The sequence below is a fragment of the Mesoplodon densirostris genome, chromosome 3 (assembly GCF_025265405.1).
Source record: "Mesoplodon densirostris isolate mMesDen1 chromosome 3, mMesDen1 primary haplotype, whole genome shotgun sequence".
NCBI classification, from domain to species: domain Eukaryota; kingdom Metazoa; phylum Chordata; class Mammalia; order Artiodactyla; family Ziphiidae; genus Mesoplodon; species Mesoplodon densirostris.
Window position 1 is genome coordinate 521,633 of NC_082663.1, and position 19,927 is coordinate 541,559.

Here is a 19,927-nt window from a genome sequence, read left to right on the forward strand (position 1 = left end):
AAATATCCTATGATTTGTTTTCTTTTAAATATGTAAAAGTGTGTTTTATGGCCCAGAATGACTCTATCTTGGTGAATGTTCCATGTGAGCTTGGGGGGAATGTGTATCCTGTTGTTTGGATGAGGTGGATGTCACTACATCCAGGTGACGGGTGGTGCTGAGTTCAGCTGTGTCCTTAGTGACTTTCTGACTGCTGGATGTACCCCTTTCCAAAGGAGAGGTGTTGAAGTGGATCCATCCATTTCTCCTTGAGTTCTATCAGTTTTTGCACCATGTAGTCTGATGCTGTCTTATTAGGCGCAGACACGTCGGAGGCTGTTATGTCTTCTTGGAGAACTGGCCAGTTGTCCTCACGTCATGCCCCTCTTTATCCCAGATCACTCTCCCTGCTCTGAAGTCAGCTCTGTCTGAAAGTAATGTAGCTACTTCTGCTTTCTTTGATTGGTGTCAGCATGGTCTATTTTCCTCTATCCACTTACTTTTAATCTATGTGTCTTTATACTTAAAGTGGTTTCTTTAGGTAACATGTAGTTGGGCCTTTTATTTTGATCCACGCTGACAGTCTCTGCCTTCCACTTGGTACATTTAGACCATTGATGTTTAAAGTGGTCATTGATATAGTTGGATTAATAGCCGCCGTGTTCGCTGTTTCTACTTGGTGCCCTTGTTCTCTGTTCCTATTTTTGTCTTCTGATCTATTCCTTCCTTTTGTGATTTTAAATGATCATTTTATGATTCCATTTTCTTTCCTTAGCATATCAGTTATACTTTTATTTTCACTTTTAGAGGTTGCTCTGGAGTACACAGGACAGGCAGACCTCGTTTTTTTTGTGCTTTGCTTTATTGTGATTTGCGGATATTGTGTTTTTACAGGTTGCAGCTTTGTGGCAACCCTGCGTCAAGCAAATCTGTTGGTGCTGTTCTTCCAATGGTATTTGCTCACTTCATGTCTCTGTCACATTTTGGTAATTCTTGCAATATTTCACACTTTTTCATCTTTTTATGTTGTGGTGATCTGTGATCTCTGATGTTGCTAGTATGACTTGCTGAAGGCTCAGATGATGGTTAGCATTTTTTAGCAATAAAACATTTTTAAATTAAGGTATGTACATTGTTTTTTAACATAAGGCTATTGCTCACTTAATAGACTACAGTACCGTGTAAACATAACTTTTAGATGCACTGGGAAACCAAGAAAATGGTGTGACTTGCTTTATTGCAATATTTGCTTTATTGTGGTCATCTAGAACTGAACCCTCAATATCTTCAAGGTCTGCCTATGTACATTTACAAGTAATCCAAGACCACTTTCAGACACTATACTACTTCACAGATCATGCAAGTACCTTATAATAACAAAATATTCCTAATTCCTCCCTCCTGTCCCTTGTATCATTGCTGTCGTTCATTTCATTTATACCCAAACTATAACCCTGCCTGTAAGACATGAACATAATGTATTGAGTACATTGTTGCTATTATTTCAAACAAACTGTTGCCTGTTAGATTATAAGAAAAATAGAAGTTTTTATTCTGCCTTCACTTATTCCTTCTCTGATTTGAGTTTCTGACCTGTGTCATTCTCTTTCTCTCTAAAGAACTTCTTTTAATGTTTCTTACCAGGCAGGTCTACTGGCAACAAATTCCCTCAGTTTTTGTTTGTCTGAGAAAGTCAGGTCCGTCCTCAGCTCAGTTTGGACCTCACTTTTGAAGGATAATTTTGCAGGGTACACAATTCTAGGTTGGTAGTTTTTTTGTCTCCATACTGAGTATTTCACTCTACTCTATTTTTGCTTGCATGGTTTTCCCCTCTGGCCTATTTCAAGATTTTTTTCTTTGTCTTAGGTTTTCTCCAGTAGAATATATTCCTTGCTGTAATTTTTTTGGCATTTACTCTGCCACTGTTCTCTGAGCTTCCTGGTTCTGTGATTTGGTGTCTGACATTAATTTAAGGAAATTTTAAGTCATCTTCAAATATTTTTTTGGTTCCCCTCTCTCTTCTCCTTCTGGTATTCTCAAATGTGTACGTTACACCTTTTGTAGTTGTCCCACGATTCTTGGGTATTCTATTCTGTTTTTTTTCAGTCTTCTTTAATCTTCACTTTTCAGTTCTGGAGGTTTCTATTGATATATTCTCAAGTTGCGAGATCCTTTCCTCAGCCATGCCCAGTCTAGAGCTCATCAGAGGTGTTCTTTTCTGTTACAGTGTTTTTGACTCTAACACTTCTGTTTGCTTCTTTCTTAGAATTTCCATCTCTCTGTTTACATTCCCATCTGTTCTTTCATGTTGTCTCTTTTTTCCATTAGATCTTTTAGCATTATTACTCATAGTTGTTTTAAATCGGAGTCTGATTTCATCCAGCATTTCTGCCATATCTGAGTCTAGCTCTAATGCTTGCTCTTTTTCAATGTTGTTTTGGCTATTTGGAGTCCCTTGAGATTCCAGACGCATTTTAGGATGGGTTTTTCTGTTTCTGCAAAAAATGTCATCGGGATTTTGATAGGATTGCACTGATTCTGTAGATTGCTTTGGGTAGTATTGACATTTTAACAGTGTTAAGTCTTCCAATTAGTGAACATGGGATGTGTTTCCATTTATTTATCTCGTCTTTAATTTCTTTCAGCAGTGTTTTGCAGTTTACCTGTCCTTGATTATCTGAAGACTAAGTTTCCACAGAGTTTAGGTGATCTGGTGCAGTGTCCTATTATCCAGAGGTGGCAGTGGATACCCAGAGAGGCTGCATGTGTCCACTGTCAGGTTTCTGTGGTCAGACCCCGAAGGAGAACCAAGTCCCCTTCTTTCTGCAGGGATCTGGAACACTTTCAATATGAGAAAATAAGGAATATCATTCATTGATCTCTCAAAGTATGATAAGGTGTCATAAAATCAATATTCATAGTATGTGATTGAGTTCTATTTTGAAGAGTGATTTCTTAAGCTGCCTTTGTTGGAAATGAGGTATGTACCTCTGTATGGAGGGACATCCTATTCTAAAACCTCACATTTCAGTTGGTAGGAAAATGTTTTCACTTAATGTGAAAATAGAAATTCAGAACACCACATCCTTGAACTTGCTTTTTTGTTTGTTTGTTTTTTGCTTTTTGGCCGCGCTATGTGGCATGGGGGAATCTAGTTCCCTGACCAGGGATTGAACCCTCGCCCCCTGCATTGCATTGGGAGCACGGAGTCTTTGCCACTCACCCCCAGGGAAGTCCTCCTTGGACTTTCCTGATCACACGTATGGCACAGTGGACGTGCTAGGAGATCCTGGCACAGGGGAGCTTCTTGGGACTTCTGTCCTTGAATGAATCCTGGTGTGGTGACCAGCCGTCCTGGCCGAGTCCGCTCCAACTTCACTGTGGTAGAGACACCAGCTCCTCCTCCTCGGAGACCTTGTGGCCGTGCTCGCGGTGTAGGCATCTCCCTCCCGGGGTCTGTACGGGCTGGAGTGCTCTGTGGGCTGCAGCACCAGCACTGGGTTTGCTGTTCTTTGCAGACCGCGTCACTCCGGAGCCAAGTGTACTGACCCCTCGGCCAAGAAGGGCTTTTGGTCATGGACGCGGATGATGAGGTGGTCCTGAACCTCATTGCCGAGTGTGAGTGGGGCTTGAGCAGCCCTCTTGGGAGCGTGAGTTCCAGCCAGCGGGAGCAAGAGGCCAGCTTCCAGAGCTCCCCAGGTAGGCTGCTGCTCCACGGACAGGGCCAGCGCGTGCAGCCTTTCTGGGAGGTTGATGCCTGCTGGCTTCAGAGTCCACGGTGGCCTTCCTTAGAGAACTTACCTTTAAATGTAGAATCTTCATGAAATCTTGTGCACTTGTAAAAATCAGTAATTTGGATCATGAAATTACAGAAGGAGAAGTCAGTGTATTTGAGGTGGAGGTAGTCATGTTGCAGGGCTGTTTATATCAGGTCCCTCCTCAGCTCAGTTACAGGGATAGGGAAGAAGTGAGATGTCTAAGCAGACAAGGAGGAAGCGTCCTCTGCTGGAGGGAGGGAGGCCCCGCCGGCCACGAGGGGACTCCCGGCTCCAGCTGCGCGTTGGTGAGGACGTGAGACTTGATGAGGCCGTGCACGTGAACTTCATGCCCTTTGCTGAGGCTCTTCCGCCACGACTTGTGTGTGAGCTTCAGCTCCATTGCTGCTGCTTCTGAGTTGTGGGTTCCTGAGAGCTTTCCATGAAGACGCAGCAGGCTGGGGCTTCCCTGCTGCAGGACCACCTCTGCCTTGGCGTCCCCGCCAGCTCCTGGGACTGTCAGTCTCTCTTAAGCTGGCTCCCGTCCTGGGTGTGTGGTGGTATCTCTTGTTGGTTTTAATTAGCATTTCCTGAAAACAAGTCACAACAGCCTCTTCATGGGCTCACATCTTCTCCTGTGGCCTTTCTGTTCCTGTCTGTTCCCCTCCCCTTTTCTTTTCTTGGTGTTGAGGCATAAGACTTCTTCATGGTGTTTGAACACAAGCCCTTTCTCAGATATAGTACTGCAAGTTTCTGCCCACCCTGTGGCTTGCCTTTTGTTTTCTAAACAGTGCTTCCAAGAGCAGTGTTACTTCAGTGAAATCCAGTTCATCATGTTTTCCTTCATGGCCGTGCTTTTCCGTGTGCTGCCCCTGCTCGTGGAGGTTCCTCCCACGGACTGGCCCATGTGCTGGGGGTCAGTGCTTAGGTCTGAGAGCTGCTCTTTTGAGTGAGTTTCTGGGTGTGGTATGAGATAGTGGGTCAGGTTGCCCGCCTGTCCCCCCACGTATGTCCAGTTGTGCCGTGCCATTTGCTGAGAAGACTGTCTTTTTCTTCATTTAGTAACCTTGGCGCCCTTGTTAATTCAGTGGGCTGGAGTCTCTGGGTTCTGTTGACCGTTGTGTCTGTCTTGATTCCTTGGCTGAACAGTTTCTCCTGAGTGAGGCTGGGTCACCCTCCCCTGGGGCGCTGTGGGCGGTGACCACTGCAGGTTCCCACCAGGGTGGGCTGGTGTGTGTTGTCCACTCAGCCTTCTTTTCCCATTTACCCCACGAAGGAGTATACTTGACAGATACGGTACACTGTTGGAAGCCTGAAATAAAGCTTTTAAAATGCTTTTTAATGCAGCAGAGTCGCGGCATCTATTGAGTCCTGAGTCAGCACAGCACCAGTGCGGGGACTCCCTGAGGAAGGGCCCCGAGAAGAGGAGGAGCAGCTCCCGCGGGGGCTGGGTGGGGCCGAGGATGCAGGACCAGCGCCCCCCGCAGCACGTTGCCCCTCGTCCAGGTGACCCCAGCCTCAACTGTTTGCTCCCGCTCCCCTTCTCTTCATCGTGTGTGTGTGCGTAACTCTCTGAGGTGTCTTAGGAAAGAATCTTCTTTATAAATGGAAGTTGACCTTTGTAGAACATCGGTGGTTTAGGTTCCTGCTCTGTGAGTACACACTCTCACTCACACAGTTTCTTCTGGATACATACATGGGCCCAGGTTATGACAGTGGCTACTGTTACAGTTTAAAAAATGAAAGACGAGGGAAATTAAATAAGTTAATTGAGAGTGTTGTTTGCACGAATACGGAAAAGGCGTCAGAAACCTCCCAGTGTGAGCGAACCTAGCCCCTGCCTGAGGCTTGTGCAGGTGAGCGCGTGGGGACTTTGGCGGGTCATGGTGGTGGCTGCCCAGTGCCCCGTGGCCACTGCAGAGCAGGCCATGGCATTGAGACACCAGCCGCATTTACTCCGTGTCCTGAGACCTCACGCGTGTGTCCCTACACACACATCTACACGTGTATGTGTGCGTGGGGATGCGTGGATGCGTCTTCGGGTCCCGGATCCTGTCCGGTGCACGTGGTGTATCTTAGCGTCGTGTCTCAGACGCCTGTGAGCTGGAAGTATTTCTGGGTCCTCCCGTCGTCTGTGTCCTGGAGGGTTTTGAAGCATTCCGATTGTGCTTCTGTGGGCCGGCCCCCAGTCCCAGTGTGGCTTGCTCTGCTGGCCCCTGGTGGCCAGGTTCAGCTGTGCTGTGTGGGTGTGGGCTCGTGTGGAGGCCCTGGACTGGAGGTGGGGGACGGAAGAGCACAGGTTGCAGGTCAAGGTGAGGGAGCACGGTGCCACATGGGTGGGTGGGGGGGCAGGTCCCCGGGCTGGGGGCAGGGGACGGCATGGAGTGGCCAGTGGGCATTTGAGTTGTGGGGGGCGGGCAGTGGGTCCGTCTGAGTGGATATGGCAGACCAGTCCCGGCAAGGGGCAGAGGTGTCCTGCTGGTGCTGGTTGGGTGAACTTGGTGATGTATGGTCATGGACAGGGAACTGGAGGGGGAGGGCTGTCCGGGTGGTCTCTGGCTTGGGCCGCCAGATGACAGTGGTGTCCGTCCACTCAGGTCACGAGCACTCGTGGCCCTAGTTTGCCGGGGATGCCCTGGGTGTGGCTCTGTTCACGGAGCCCTGAGAGGAGGCCTGGCCAGAGGGCAGCCTTGTGGGGCAGATTTGAGCCCAGGTGCCTGCAGAGTCCACGTGCAGGAGGTTCCAGGGCTCAGGCTGAGGGGCCTCAAGAGGAGAGCCTGCCCTGGGAGGAGGGCCCTGGGCTGTGGGGTGCCGGGCCCCGAGGTGCCCGGGAAGTGGCTCAGCGGCTGGGGAGGGAGGGTCTTAGATCCGACGTGTTGACAGTGTCTCCGGTAGGGACAAGTTGTTAAATCCACTGTAACTAACTTCCAGATCTTAAGTTGTTACCCACTTGACTCATCTTTGTTATATATAGTTTTGGTGAGAGGACATACAGTAATCAGTCGATTCATTTGTTAAAGTTACTACTTCAGTTTTGTTACTCTTTGGTGGATTTTCCATATTTGCATGTGCACGTGCATCCGTACACAGGCACACGCATGCCTGCACAGATGCTCACGCGCACACACACGCATGCATGTGCACACAGCTGGGTAAACTGCAGTGCCGGTCCCTGAGCCCAGGGCGCCTGCTCTGTTGCAGACCCCAAGGACATGGAGGACTCAGGCCCTTCTTCTCAGAAGACAAGTTTATTGACGCAAAAGGGGTGAAATCCCTTGCCTGCTCCGGAAGAGCACAGGAAGCGAAGGGTGCGTGGCGGGAGGCTCCAGGCACCTGCGGACCAGGAGTGTCTGAGCTGCTTGGAGGAGGGCCTGAGCAGGAGGGGCGGCTCGGAGGGCCGGAGCCAGGGGCCCTGTTCCCGCTCGGCGGCCTGGGAGCCCGAGCAGCAGAGGCCGCCCAGCGTGCGTGAGGTGAGCCAGGTGTGCAGGCCGCGGGCCGCCGACCTGTCAGGCCGGTCTTCCATCCTCAGCGCTAACACGGCCCCGAGGTGAGCGCAGCTCTTAGGTGCACTGCTCCACAGCGCTGTCACCGCCCCGTTCTGTGAGAAGCGCGCTCCGGGCTCCACGCCTCTCCCCGTCGTGCGAGGGCCTTGAGGTGGAAGTGTCATCCCGGGGGCGCTGGCTTACGCAGCCTCCTCGTCCCGCCGGCTGGAGCCACCCTCGGGAGCGGGGGTCCCGGGCGTGCGTCCCTTGGTTCTCCGAAGGACACGTCCTCGTTCGGGAGTGCACGTTCTCGAGACCCCAGGGTCACCCAGAGCGGTTGTGGACGATGCTTTATCGCCCTTGTCACTGGCCCAGTTGGAGATGGAGACATTCTCAAAGTTTGGGACACGAGTGAAGACCATCCAGCAGACAGTGGGTGGCTTGCCCTCCGAGCTCGCGGGGCAGGGGGCTGGCCCTGCCACGTCACTCCCAGGTGGGCAAGTGGGGGAGAGCGTCCCAGCACAGAAGGGGCGCAGGTGCCCTAACAGGGGCTGAGGCCCGGGGAGGCCGGGGGGTGGGGCTGGAAGGGGGCGTCCCACGAGGTTGGTGAGGGGAGCGCCTGGCCCCCTGTGGTTGGTCCTGACGCTGGGCTCATCGTAGGTGGTGGGTGGCTTCCAGCCGCAGGCCGCGGGGCCGAGCTCTGCTTTCACGGCTGGTCTGGCCCCTGTCTGTTTGCCTCTTCAGTCTCTCACTGGATTGAGTGAAGGAGGGAAAATGAGGATTTGCTTGAGTTGGGAATGTGCTTGGGCCTTCCCTGGCCCCAGATGGATGTCACCCCGGGCGGAGCCTCGCCTGACGGCCTGGCACTTGCTGTGGGGTTGGGGCTTTGCAGGAGGGGTGCTGCCTGCGCTGTCCCCTCCTCTGAGTACTCTGACCCTGTGGTGATCGTCCTCTTGGAGAGGGCACGACCCTTCTGCCGGGTGGAAGGCAGAAGCCTGACCACACCGGGGACTTCGGCTCCGTCACCCACGCCTGAGGCTGAGGGTCCGGGTGCAGCTTCTGACGGAGGTACCTGTGCTGATGCTCACAGGTGCTCTCAGCCTCAGCCCTTCGGGGGCAGCAGCTGGCGTCAGTGTTCCCACGCCGACTGGTCCCCGGAGACGGCTGCCCCGCCCTTGGTGTGACCTCGGGCAGAGCAGTGTCCCCTCTGCGGGCATGTGTTTCCCGGTGCTCCTGGGGCTCCCGTGGGTGGGCAGTGATGCCAGGAGTGCGGGGCTGTCCCGGCTCAAGTGGCCCAGGTCGCTCCCACACTCCCTTCAGGGTCTTGCTGGCTGTTCCAGACGGTCTTAAGGAGGAAAGCCCTTTATTTGTGTAACAGTGGGGAGCGCTGGGCTGTGAAGGGCGCGAGGCCTTGGCCCCAGCCCTGGCACTGCTGGCATGTGCCCCCGAAATCCCAGGACCCAGGAGTTGTTCCCTAGACACTCAGAAAGTGGGCAGGAGCCGTCCCCCTTTCTGCGGTAATCCCTTAAAGTGGGTAAAACCATTTCTGGACGGAAGAAAAGAGAGCGTTGCCGAGAATGCCACTGACTCTGCGGTCCTGGCGTGGTTGGGCCCGCGGTGGAGCCATGGTGGTTCTGCTCGGCAGCCTTGTGCCTGCGCCGTCCCGGCCAGCCCTCCCTCTAGTCCTGTGTGGGCTGCGCTGCACTTAGGGCCTCCTGGGCTCCAGTGGCCGTTCAGGCCGAGACTAGTCTCCTCCCTCCCAGAATCGCTGGGGCTGGTTCAGGAGGGCCCAGGACAGCTGTCCCTGGGAACCGACTGGTCTCCTGACTGTTACACTAAGGTGACAGTTTCGCCGTTCCTCCCGGTGTGAGATGTTGTCCCCGCCCCACAGATGTGGACACACGTGCAGGGGGCGGGGAGGTGAATCCCACGTGCCCCCCCCTGCAGGTTTGTGGTATGTGAACCGCTCAGCGTGCTGGTTGGTGGTGGGATGAGGCATTAGTGTGCCGCTCACGCCTAGTGCTGCGTCATACCCACTGGTTTCAGACACAGAAAAAGCCATGGTCGTGGTTTGTTTCCGTGCAGGTGTGTCCCAAATTGCACTTGGCCGTGCCGCCCGGGAAGAAGGCCACCCTGGAGGTGGCGCCCCTCGACCTGGTGGACAGGCACTGGAGTGGCTGCAGCCCCCTGCACAGCAGTGAGGTGTTCCTCGGTGAGCTGGCGCAGGGCTCCGCGGGCAGGTGCTTGTGCCCCACTGCTGGGCGCTGCTCCCCGTGTCTCGCTGGACCGCCTCACCGGCGTCACTGCCTCACTGCGCTGTGGGGACTGATGGTCCTGTTCACAGCATCTGCCTTCTCGGGAGGTGGCAGACATGGAGGACTCCACGCGGCCTGTGGCTGTCGTTTCCCACCTGCTGGCGCTCCAGGCTTCCTGGAGGTGTGTCATCAGCCAGTGGTGTTGGCATCGCTCTTCCTGGGTGTTTGCTTCTCCTGCTCTGTGTTTACGTGGGGATTTGGAGACTAAAATGCTGCTGCTGTCTTCTCCGAATCCTCTGAGCATTTGACTGAATGCAGGGCCCCGGATTTGCTGACCTTTCGGTGGAAATGACTTGAGGCCCAGGAAGATGGCCCCTCCCCAGAGAGGACTTGGGTTTTCTTCTGCCTGGTGCCTGGGTACAGGGGCACACAGGGGACCCCACATCCAGAGTCGGGGTGTGAGATGGGGAGATGCTGTGTCCCCAGGGTCACCTTCTCTTTCCCCGCAGCCTGATTGCAGCCTCATGTGCCCCAGGGGGAGCAGGGGCCTGCCAGCTGTCTCCTTCCAGCAGACCCCGAGCTCTGCCTGGATCTCCCAGCGTAGCTGCACCAGAGGCTCCTGAGCCTTCCACTCAGTGTCTGGGCCCCTCAGCTCCTCCTTCTGGAATCAGGGCGCCCTGAGAAGCTGGCGCCCCTGGATCCTGACCGCATAAACCTGCACCCTCTCAGGGCTAGCAGCAGGACTGTCTGCCTTCCCAGTCGTGGAGCCACCAGACTCTTCGCACTGCAGGGCCAGGCCAGGAGCAGCAGCAGTCGGTGTTGTGTAAGAGCGTTCAGGCAGACCTTCCTAATGGTGGCCTTTCCCTGAGGGCCCTTTTCTCTAGGTCTCTAAAATTGTTGCTCTTTGCCTGTTGGTCCTCATCCACGGCTGGGGATAAAGAGGCCTGATGAAGTCATTTCAATGGTGTACGTGTCCCTTTTCCAGTCTCCATGCCTGTCAGTGTTTTTGAGCTATGTAGCCTGTGTTATTCAAAATGCATTGAACATGTTTTGTTTACACTCATCCTTTCAACATAAATGTTGTAATAATGTTTATTTCTTACTTCTAGCTCAGACAAGACACATTTTGTCATCTGTCCAAGAGTTTACAGCCACTCAGGACAGTTCAACAACGTGTGAGCGAAGAAATTATCTCCCTGACTATGGAAAATAAGTCTTTGCGGAGTCGCCTTGCTGAGCTACAGCAGCAGTATAGCGTGAAGATGAGTGAGGTGGTGTCGGAACTCAGCGACACTCGGAAGGAGATGGTGAGTTAGTTCCGTTTGTTCACAGATGGAGCAAAATGTAGTTTTGACATCACAGAATGAGGGTAGCTTCTCAACGCTGCTTCCCCTTACAGCTGTCGGGGACACCACCGGGGCCCCTTCCTGCCCTTGCAGGACGCGAACCCCCTCCCCCACCAGGCTCTCCTCACCCCCGGGACTCCAGCTGCCCTGCAGGGACGCAGCGTGACTCTGTCACTCCAGGACCCCTCGTGACAGTGACTGCAGATGACAGCGTTGCCACGTGTCCCAGCTCTGCCCCTCCTGGGCGGCCGTGTTCTGTTCTGAGAGGGGCCGAGTGGGAGAGAAAAAGGGAGAGTGAGGCTGGGCTGGAGGTGGAGTTTCTGTGGTCCCAGCGTTCCCTGGCCCAGGCTCCCCAGAACACTGGTGAGAGAGGTTCCAGTTACCTGGGTGACCTGGGGTCTCTGCTGCTGTCCTGTCTGCACCAGCCAGCTATGAGACCAAGGTGTCCTGTTGGACCTGTGGGAACTCCGCCACCAGGTGGCACTGAAGGGCAGCCAGAGCCAGCACAGTGTGGACCTGGCAGGGGAGCCCACCTCCTGGCTGAGGCCGCCCTCGTCCTTTGTAACCTCACCGTGAGACCATCACTCATAAACGCCTACACTAAAAAGGAAAAAAGATCTCAAAATCTCAAATAAACAACCTAACTTTACAGCTAGAGGAACTAGGAAGAAGAACAGACTGAATCCAAAGTAAGCAGAAGGAAGGAAATAATAAAGATCATAGCAGAAATAAATAAGAGAGTAGAAAAACAACAGGAAAACAATTAACAAAACTGAGCTGGGTTTTGAAAGTATACAAAACCAATAAACTCTTAGCTAGACTAAGAAAGAGAGGAGATTAAAAATCAGAAATGAAAGAGGAGGCATTACAACAGATGCCTGAGAAACAAAAAGAGTCAAAGAATGGTTATATACAAGCACATTGGAGAACCTAGGAGAAATGGATAAATTCCTAGAAACATACAACCTACCAAGACTGTATCAAGAAGAAATAAAACCTAAGAGACCAATAACAAATGAGATGGAACAGTAATCAACCTCTTAATAAAGGAAAGTCCAGGACCAGATGGCTTCATGGCTGAATTCTATCAAACATTCAAAGAAGAATTAATACTTACCCTTCTTAAACTTTTCCAAAAAAAAATAGAAGCAGAGGGAATACTTTAAAACTAATTACATAAAGCCAGCATTGCCCAGATACCAAAGCCAAAGACACCGCAAGAAAAGAAAACTACAGGCTAGTATCTGATGCACATAGATGTAAAACTCCTCAACAGAAGACTGGTATACCAAATTCAGCAACACATCACCACCAAGAGGGAGCATCCCCTGGAATGCAAGGTTGGTTTAACATACACAAATTAATACGCTACATTAACTCATGGAGAGATAAAGACCACACAGTCATCCCAAGTGATGGAGATAGAGCATCTGACAAAGTTCAATATCCATTCATGATAAAAAAAAAACCAACAAAATAGGTGTAAAAGAAAATTTCCTCAACACAATAAAGGCCATCTGTGAGAAGCCCTTGGCTCACCTCACGATCAGTGGGGGAGACTGAATGCTTTTCCTCTGAGACCCAGTATGAGACCAGGGTGTCCACTCTGCAGCTTCTCTTCCACTGGAAGTACAGCTGACCCTTGAACACGTGGGTTTGAACTACATGGGTTCATTTATATGTGGATTTTTTAAATAGTAAATACTATAGTACTACACAATTGGAAGTTGGTTGAATCCATGGACACAGAACTGCAGATTTGGAGGGCTGACTATAAACTATATGCAGATTTTCAGCTGCAAGGAGAGTCGGCACCCCAGCCCCCCGACCCCCCGTTGTTCAGGGATCAACTGTACTAGCAAGAGCAAGCAGGTGAGAAAAAGAAACAAAAGGCATCCAGATTGGAAAGGAAGGAGTAAAGTTACCTCTATTTGTAGATGATGTGATCATTCATGTAGAAAACATTAAAGACTTCACAAAAGAAAATTAGAACAAATAAATTCAGTGAAGTTGCAGGATACAAAGTCAGCATAACAAAAATCATTCTTATTTCTTTACATCAATGATTGTTCCCAAACAATTCCATTTATAGCATCAAAAAGAATAAAATACTTAGGAATAAATTTAACCAAGAAGGTTAAAGAGCTTAACACTGAAAACTATAAAACATTGATAAAAGAAGTTGAAGAAGACAAATGAGCAAAAGGATATCCCATGTTCATGGGTGGAAGGTTGTTAGTGTTAAAATGTCCATACTGCCCAAAGACATCTACAGTTGCAGTGTAAGCCCTATAAAAATTCCAATGGCATTTTTCACAGAAATAGAAAAAACAATTCTAAAATTTGTATAATTATTTTTCTTTTAATTTGTATTCTTCTTTTTGTAGTTCCACAAAAGACCCCAAATCACCAAAGTGATCTTGAGAAAGAATAGAGTTTCAGGCATCACACTTCATGATTTAAAATTATATTACAAAGCTATAGTAATCATAACAGTATGGTGCTGGCACAAAAACAGACATAGATTACTGGAACAGAATAGAGAACCCAAAAATAAACCCACGCATATATGGTCAACTAATTTTTGACAAGGGCACTGAGAATACACCATCGTGAAAGGATAATCTCTTCAGTAAATGGTGTTGGGAAAACTGGATGTTCACAGGCAAAAGAATGAACTTGGACCCTTAGAGCACACACAAAATTCAACTCAGGGTGGATTAAAAATTTAAATATAAGACTTGAAACTAAAACTCCTAGAAGGGGCTTCCCTGGTGGTCCAGTGGTTAGGACTCCATGCTTCCACTGCAGGGGGGTGTGGGTTTGATCCCTGGTAGGGGAACTAAGATCCCGCATGCCACGTAGTGCGGCCAAAAAAAAAAAAACCTAGAAGAAAACGGGAAAAAGCTCCTCGACATGGCCTTGGCAGTGATTGTTTTGGATGTAACACCCAAAGCAAAGGCAACAAAAGCAAGAATAAACTAGTGGGACTACCTCAAACCAAAAGTTTCTGCAGAGCAAAGGAGACCATCACCAAAATGAAAAGGTAGCCTATGGATTGGGAGAAAATATTTGCAAAGCATTTATCTGATGAGGGGTTAATATCCAGAATATATAAAGAACTCATACAACTCAGTAGAAAAAAAAAGAAACCCAATTAAAAAATGGGCAGAGGACCTAAAAAGAAGACATACAGATGGTCAACAGACATGTGAAAAGGATGCTCAGTATTACTAGTCATCAGGGAAATGCAAATCAAAACCAGAGTGAGCTATCACTTCACACCTGCAGAATGGCCGTCATCAAAAAGACGAGATAACAACTGGAGGATGTGGAGAGAAGGGAACCCTCGTGCACTGTTGGCGGGAATGTAGGTTGGTGCAGCCACTGTGGAGAACAGTATGGAGGGTCCTCAAAAACTCCACAGTAGAACTAGCATATGATCCAGCAATCCCAGTCCTGTGTATTTATCCAAAGGAAGTGAAATCAGGATCTGGAAGAGATACATGTACTGCCACGTTCACGGCAGTATTAGTCACAGTAACCAAGATGTGGAAGCAGCCTAAGTGTCCTTCAGTGGATGAATGGGTAAAGAAGACGTGGTGTGTGTGTGCAGCGGGACGTTATTCAGCTGTAGAAAGAAGGGAGTCCTGCCATAGACCTCGAGGGTGTTATGCTAAGTGAAATAAGTCCGACGTGGGAAGAAAACAGACTCCATGATCTCATATATGGAACCTAAGAGCTGAGTTCATAGCAGAGAGTAGAACGGTGGCCACGGCGGTGGGGAGGTGGGGGGAGGGGAGATGGTGGCCCAGGGCACGGCGTGGCAGCGCTGTAGGTGACTCGGTCTAGGGCTCTAAAGCGCGCCTGATGGTCGCAGTTGATAAGACCGCGTGGAATCTGGAGATCTGCTGAGAGAACAGATTTCCGGTGTTCTCATCACCAAGAAAATGGTTACTCTGTAAAGAGAAGGTGTGTCTATTACCTTGACTGTGGTCATCACTGTGAACACGCACATCAAACCATCGAAGGGGCACCTTAGACATGTATAATTTTTACTGAAAGACCATCGTGCATTCAGCGTGTTGAGGTTTTTCCCTCACTGATCATTATGGTTCAGTTTAATTGTATGGAAACTATTTACGGTGTTCTTTCGTTTTATTTTTATTTATTTATTTATTTTATAGCCAAAATAAGTGAATTTGACCCATATAGTATAATTGTTCTTTTTGGTCAAGCTCGTATGTCGTCAGGGTTGAGTGTGTGGGCCATGGAGTTAGGCTGCCCGGTGCGAATCTGGTCACCCCTGTGCCATGTGATGGGCCCACGCCTGTGCCCCGGTCTCTCGGGGGCTGCTGAGGTGACAGCTGAGTGCTCAGTGGTGTCGGCGTTTCCAGGGAGTGGTCCTCCCGGTGTCGCTGTCCCGTGTTGGTGCGCCTCCTGGCCTGTTCTCTGCCTTTCCCTCCACGCACTGCCGTCACCTGACACCCTGCCTGTCATTAACCCCTGTTAGTGCCCTGAATGTGTGACGCTTCCTCTCATGCTTTTCCCCTTTGTACCTGCTCTTTCTCTCTCTTATTCTGCTTTGACTGACATGAGCATAGCCTTTCTTCCATTAGTGTTGCTATAGTGTATCTTTTTCTGTCCTTTTAATTTATTGGTGTGCTTATATTTAAAGTGGGTTCCTTGTAGGCAGCGTACACTTGGGTCTTGCGTTTTTTATCTAATTAACAACCTCTCCCTTTTATTTGTAGTAGACTTTTTAAAAAAATTCAATTGATTTAAACTAAAAAGCAGTAATGGTTCACCCACTTCTCCCACCCCCAACCTCTGCTTCTGGCAGGCACCAAGTTCTCTGTATCTGTGAGCTTCACTTTGTTTGTTTGTTTGTTTTAGATTCCACATATGACTGGGATCATGTGGTATTTGTCTTTCTCATTATATACATAGAGCGCATCTTCTTTATCCATTCATCTATCGATGGGCACTTAGGTTGCTCCATATCTTGGCTGTTGTAAGTAATGCTGCTATGAACGTGGGAGGTGCACGTATCTTTTCAAATTACTGTTTTTGTTTTCTTCAGATAAATACCCCTAAGTGGAATTGCTGGATCTGGTAGCTCTGTTTTTAATTTTTTGAGGAACCTCCATCCTGTTCTCCGTAGTGGCTGCACCTGTTCACATTCCTACCAGCAGCGCAGGAGGGTTCCCTTCTCTCCACACCCTTGGCAACACTTGTTACCGCGTGTCCTTTTGATGAAGCCATCTGGCAGGTGTGGTGACGCCTCGCTGTGGTTTGATCTGCATTTCTCTGATGACGAGCAATGTTGAGCATCTATTTATGCGCCTGTTGTCATCTGGATGTCTTCTTTGAAAAAATGTCTGTTCAGGTCCTCTGCCCATGTTTAAATCAGATTGTTTTTTCACTGTTGTGTGAATTCTTTATATATTTTGGATATTAACCCCTTATCAGACAAATGGTTTGCAAATATTTTCTCCCAATCCGTAGGCTGCCTTTTCATTTTGTTGATGGTTTCCTTTGCTGTGTAGAAGCTTTCTGGCTTCTGTCCTGTGGTTAAGAGGGTGGGCTGTAGGGACGGCAGCAGGTACTGAACCCCCTGTGTTAGGTTGTCTATTGCTGCGTAACAAGTTACCCCCAGTCACACAGCAAACAGCACACGCTTACAACTGTGTGGTCTCTGTGGTCAGAGCCCAGGGCAGCTGAGCCGTGTGTCTTAGGGCCTCCTGAAGTTGCTGTCAGGCTGTCACTCGGGGCTGTGGTCTCCTCTGAAGGCTTAGCAGGGTGCAGGTCCTCCATGCCCATTCCGGGCAGCCCCGCAAGTCCTCACAATGCGGCAGCTGGTGAGGAGGGTGCCACGTGGTGGCTTCTGTGTGTTGTATGTGGTGGGGATGGGTCTCCTCCCCGGGCGTGAGCACCCTCTGTGCTCAGTCCCCCCATTTGTAAAGTGGGAGTGAAAGTAGCCACAGGGTTGCTGGGAGACAAGTGTCTGAAGTGTCTGGTGCTTATCATCTTATCAAGACAGAGATCCTACACAAAGCTTCATTTTTAGAGGCATAAGTGAAAAGTAGTGAAGTGGTACCGGCATCCTCTGGGTGTCTGCACACAAATGGCCCTTGCATCCAGGAAGGGCTGCAGCCCCAGCCTGCATGGTCACCGGGCAGTGGGCCGTCCCCATGGGCATAGCAGGCCTGTCAACCTGGAAACAGAGGACCGTGGATTCGGGGGTTTGGGCAGATGAGTAGTGGCACCCCTTCTCCTTACACTGTGCAGTTTGGGACCATTTGGATCCAGACAGACGGGCCCCAGGTGCCATCTTTGTAGTGATGCAGTCTGCACAGAGTTTGACTCGTCTGTTTGGCACGCGTTGCTCTGTGCCTGCAGGGTCACCTGCGGCAGCATCTGGACCGAGCTCTGGAGGAAAGCAGTGGCTTGAAGTCTCTTCTGTTCAGCGTGAAAACAGAAGTGAGAAACGCCGACGCGCCATCCACACTGAGCTTGCAGATCACTGGTGAGTTCACGGTTTACTTGTACGTGTCAGAGTCAGGATTTCACAGGATTCAGACTCAGCAAGTGCAGTGCAGTGGGGTCGGAGCCCCCAGCCCTGCCAGGGCAGGCGTGCGTGCCCGGGACCGTCGCTCTGAGCTGCTGAAAGGCCACGGGGCCCTCCCCGGGGCGTTCTTCTCCTTGGTTACAGCTCCTTCCAGACCCAGGTCATTTTTGTTTCCCTCTTCACTGTCTTGGATTCTATTTTGCCAGTTTTGCAAAAGTGCCCTTGGGATTTCAAGGTGGAGTGCAGCCTGCTCTGGGGTAATGTGAGGTGACGTGGGGTCCCACAGGGGCTTCAGCCTGAGTGTCTGCTCCAGTCTGACCTCTTGGGGATCTGAAACGTCTTCCTAAAGGACCGGGTGGTAAGCATCTCAGGGCGTGAGCACAGTCACAGCCGAGACCCTCTGGGGCCCGCCGCCCGGTAGCCGTCCCCACAGCCCTTCACCCCAGTCCTGTCAGCTGCCAGGGTCTTCTCCCTGAAGGCCCAGCTGTCCAGCAGCAGATCCAGCCTAGGACTTCCGGCTGGCGCCAGGCCCACCTCCACCTGTCTCTGCTCCACGCTGCACGCACCCCTCAGGGGTGCCCAGAAGGCAGAGTCCCGGGGCTTCATCCCCAACAGCAGGGGCCGGTGCTGGGCCCTGGGTTGGGATGATTGCAGGTGGAGAGGGGGCTGCTTTGTTCACCCTGATGACCTTTTCCCGTGTTTCCCAGGTGCGCTTTAAACTCTAGAATCATTTTAGTTTCCAGAATGTGGGAGTGTTGGGACTTCCCTGGTGGTGCAGTGGTTAAGAATCCACCTGCCAGTGCAGGGGACACGGGTTCGAGCCCTGGTCCGGGAAGATCCCACATGCCGCGGAGCAACTAAGCCCGTGAGCCACAACTACTGAGCCTGTGCTCTAGAGCCCACGAGCCACAGCTACTGAGCCCTTGTGCCTCGAGCCCGTGCTCCGCAACAAGAGAAGGCACCACAGTGAGAAGCCCGTGCGCCGCAACGAAGAGTAGCCCCCGCTCGCCGCAACTAGAGAAGCCTGCGGGCAGCAACAAAGACCGAACGCAGCCAAAACTAACTAACTAACTAAATAAAAAATTTTAAAATGTGGGAGCGCATTTCACTGAATATCGCTACTTCTTTTCCCATCAGGACTTCAGACAAGTGTCGAGAGGCTCTCTGGTGAGATTGTGGAACTAAAGCAGCATCTGGAGCCCTACGACAGGATCCAGGAGCTCACCCAGATGCTGCAGGAGAGCCATAGGCGCCTGCCCGGGGCGGTGGGCTGGTGCTCCTGAGCCCGCGTGTGTCGCTGGGCTGACTCGGAGCTTCTGTGAGCTTCTCCGTCTTACTGAGCAGCGAGGTCCTTCCTGCTGCAGCTTCCTGGGAGGTGTTAAGGGGGGACGAGGGGCGAGGGAGAGGTGGTGCCGTGCCCTGGAGGCCTGTGCGTGCCCCCTCGGTGTGGTGGTTCTCGGCTGTTCTCGGCTGTTCTCGTAGAAACGTGAAGAGATTCCACCTTTGCCCCCGGCTCAGATTTTGTGAAGAGACCTGCGTGCTGGCCAGCGGGTTGGGCTGCGGAGGGGAAGCCGCAGCAGTGGGGGGCAGGCCTGAAGGCAGCACTCCCGCCCCACCCTCCCTTTTCCTCTGCTCTCCCCCCGCCCCCTTCTCACTGTCCGGCGAGGTCACCACACCGGCCCTGCCACAGCCGGAGCCAAGCCGGCTATGACCTTGTGGCGATTGGAGGCCACAGGCCCCTGGGCCCATCCCAGCACAAGCCCCGGGGGGAGGGCAGGCAGGCCACAGGCGGGTGGGCTCCGTGGGCTGGGTGTGGGCAAGGCAGGGCCGCAGCGCCTCTCGGAGCAGCAGACGGGTCGGTGCTGAGCCTCCGCCTGGCCTGTGGCTCTCCCAGCGTCCCGCAAATGGGGTTTGTCGCTGGCGTGGCCAGCTTTGTGGCTCGCGGCGCCACGGAGGTCCCTCCTTCAGTGCCAACAGGGTGAGCTGGCAGCTTGGAGACGGGGTCGGCAGCGTGCAGCCCCGCTTCCCTGCTGAGATTCCTCCAGAGTTAAAAACGGTCCCAGTATTAAAAAACCCAGGACTTTCCCATTGTGCCGTGTCCATGTCAGGAGTGCAGCTGACTGCGAATTAGAAATGTTTCCATCCTTGGACCTTTTCTAGAACTGGAACATTGTTTTCTCGCCGTGAAGATGGAGTGTTCTTGTCAGAGCGTCGGGGGGCCTCCCCTCCCCGCCCCTTCAGCTCCCGCGCCAGCGGGGCGCCTGCTGGGCCGGGGCCGGGGAGACGCAGCCCCGCCAGAAGAGGGGCAGCGGCAGGGCCAGCGGGAGGGCCCCCGGGGCGGGGACGGGGCCCAGGGCTGAGCGCCGTCCCCTGCCTCGTCTCCAGGTCCCTGGTCAGCACCAACGAGCACCTCCTTCTGGAGCTGGGCCGGGTGCGGGCGCGGCACCAGGCCGAGGTGGAGCAGCTGCACTGGAGCTGCAGGGAGCTCGAGAAGACCGCGGCCCTGTTCCCCAGCCTCCCGCCCGCGTCTGCGCCCTGA

General features: G+C 51.8%; 1 protein-coding gene across 1 annotated transcript in view; it reads left to right on the plus strand.

Annotated features, from left to right (window-relative positions):
- CEP72 (centrosomal protein 72) overlaps positions 1-19,927 on the plus strand; it is a 32,462-nt gene extending 12,535 nt beyond the window's left edge. Inside the window, 14 exon segments of the mRNA XM_060092660.1 lie at positions 3,498-3,543; positions 3,546-3,678; positions 5,085-5,240; positions 5,924-6,046; positions 7,026-7,281; positions 7,396-7,648; positions 8,041-8,284; positions 9,108-9,163; positions 9,263-9,428; positions 10,581-10,645; positions 10,647-10,778; positions 17,220-17,346; positions 18,526-18,637; positions 19,774-19,927. Of these exon segments, the coding sequence (XP_059948643.1) occupies positions 3,498-3,543; positions 3,546-3,678; positions 5,085-5,240; positions 5,924-6,046; positions 7,026-7,281; positions 7,396-7,648; positions 8,041-8,284; positions 9,108-9,163; positions 9,263-9,428; positions 10,581-10,645; positions 10,647-10,778; positions 17,220-17,346; positions 18,526-18,637; positions 19,774-19,927 (2,023 nt within the window).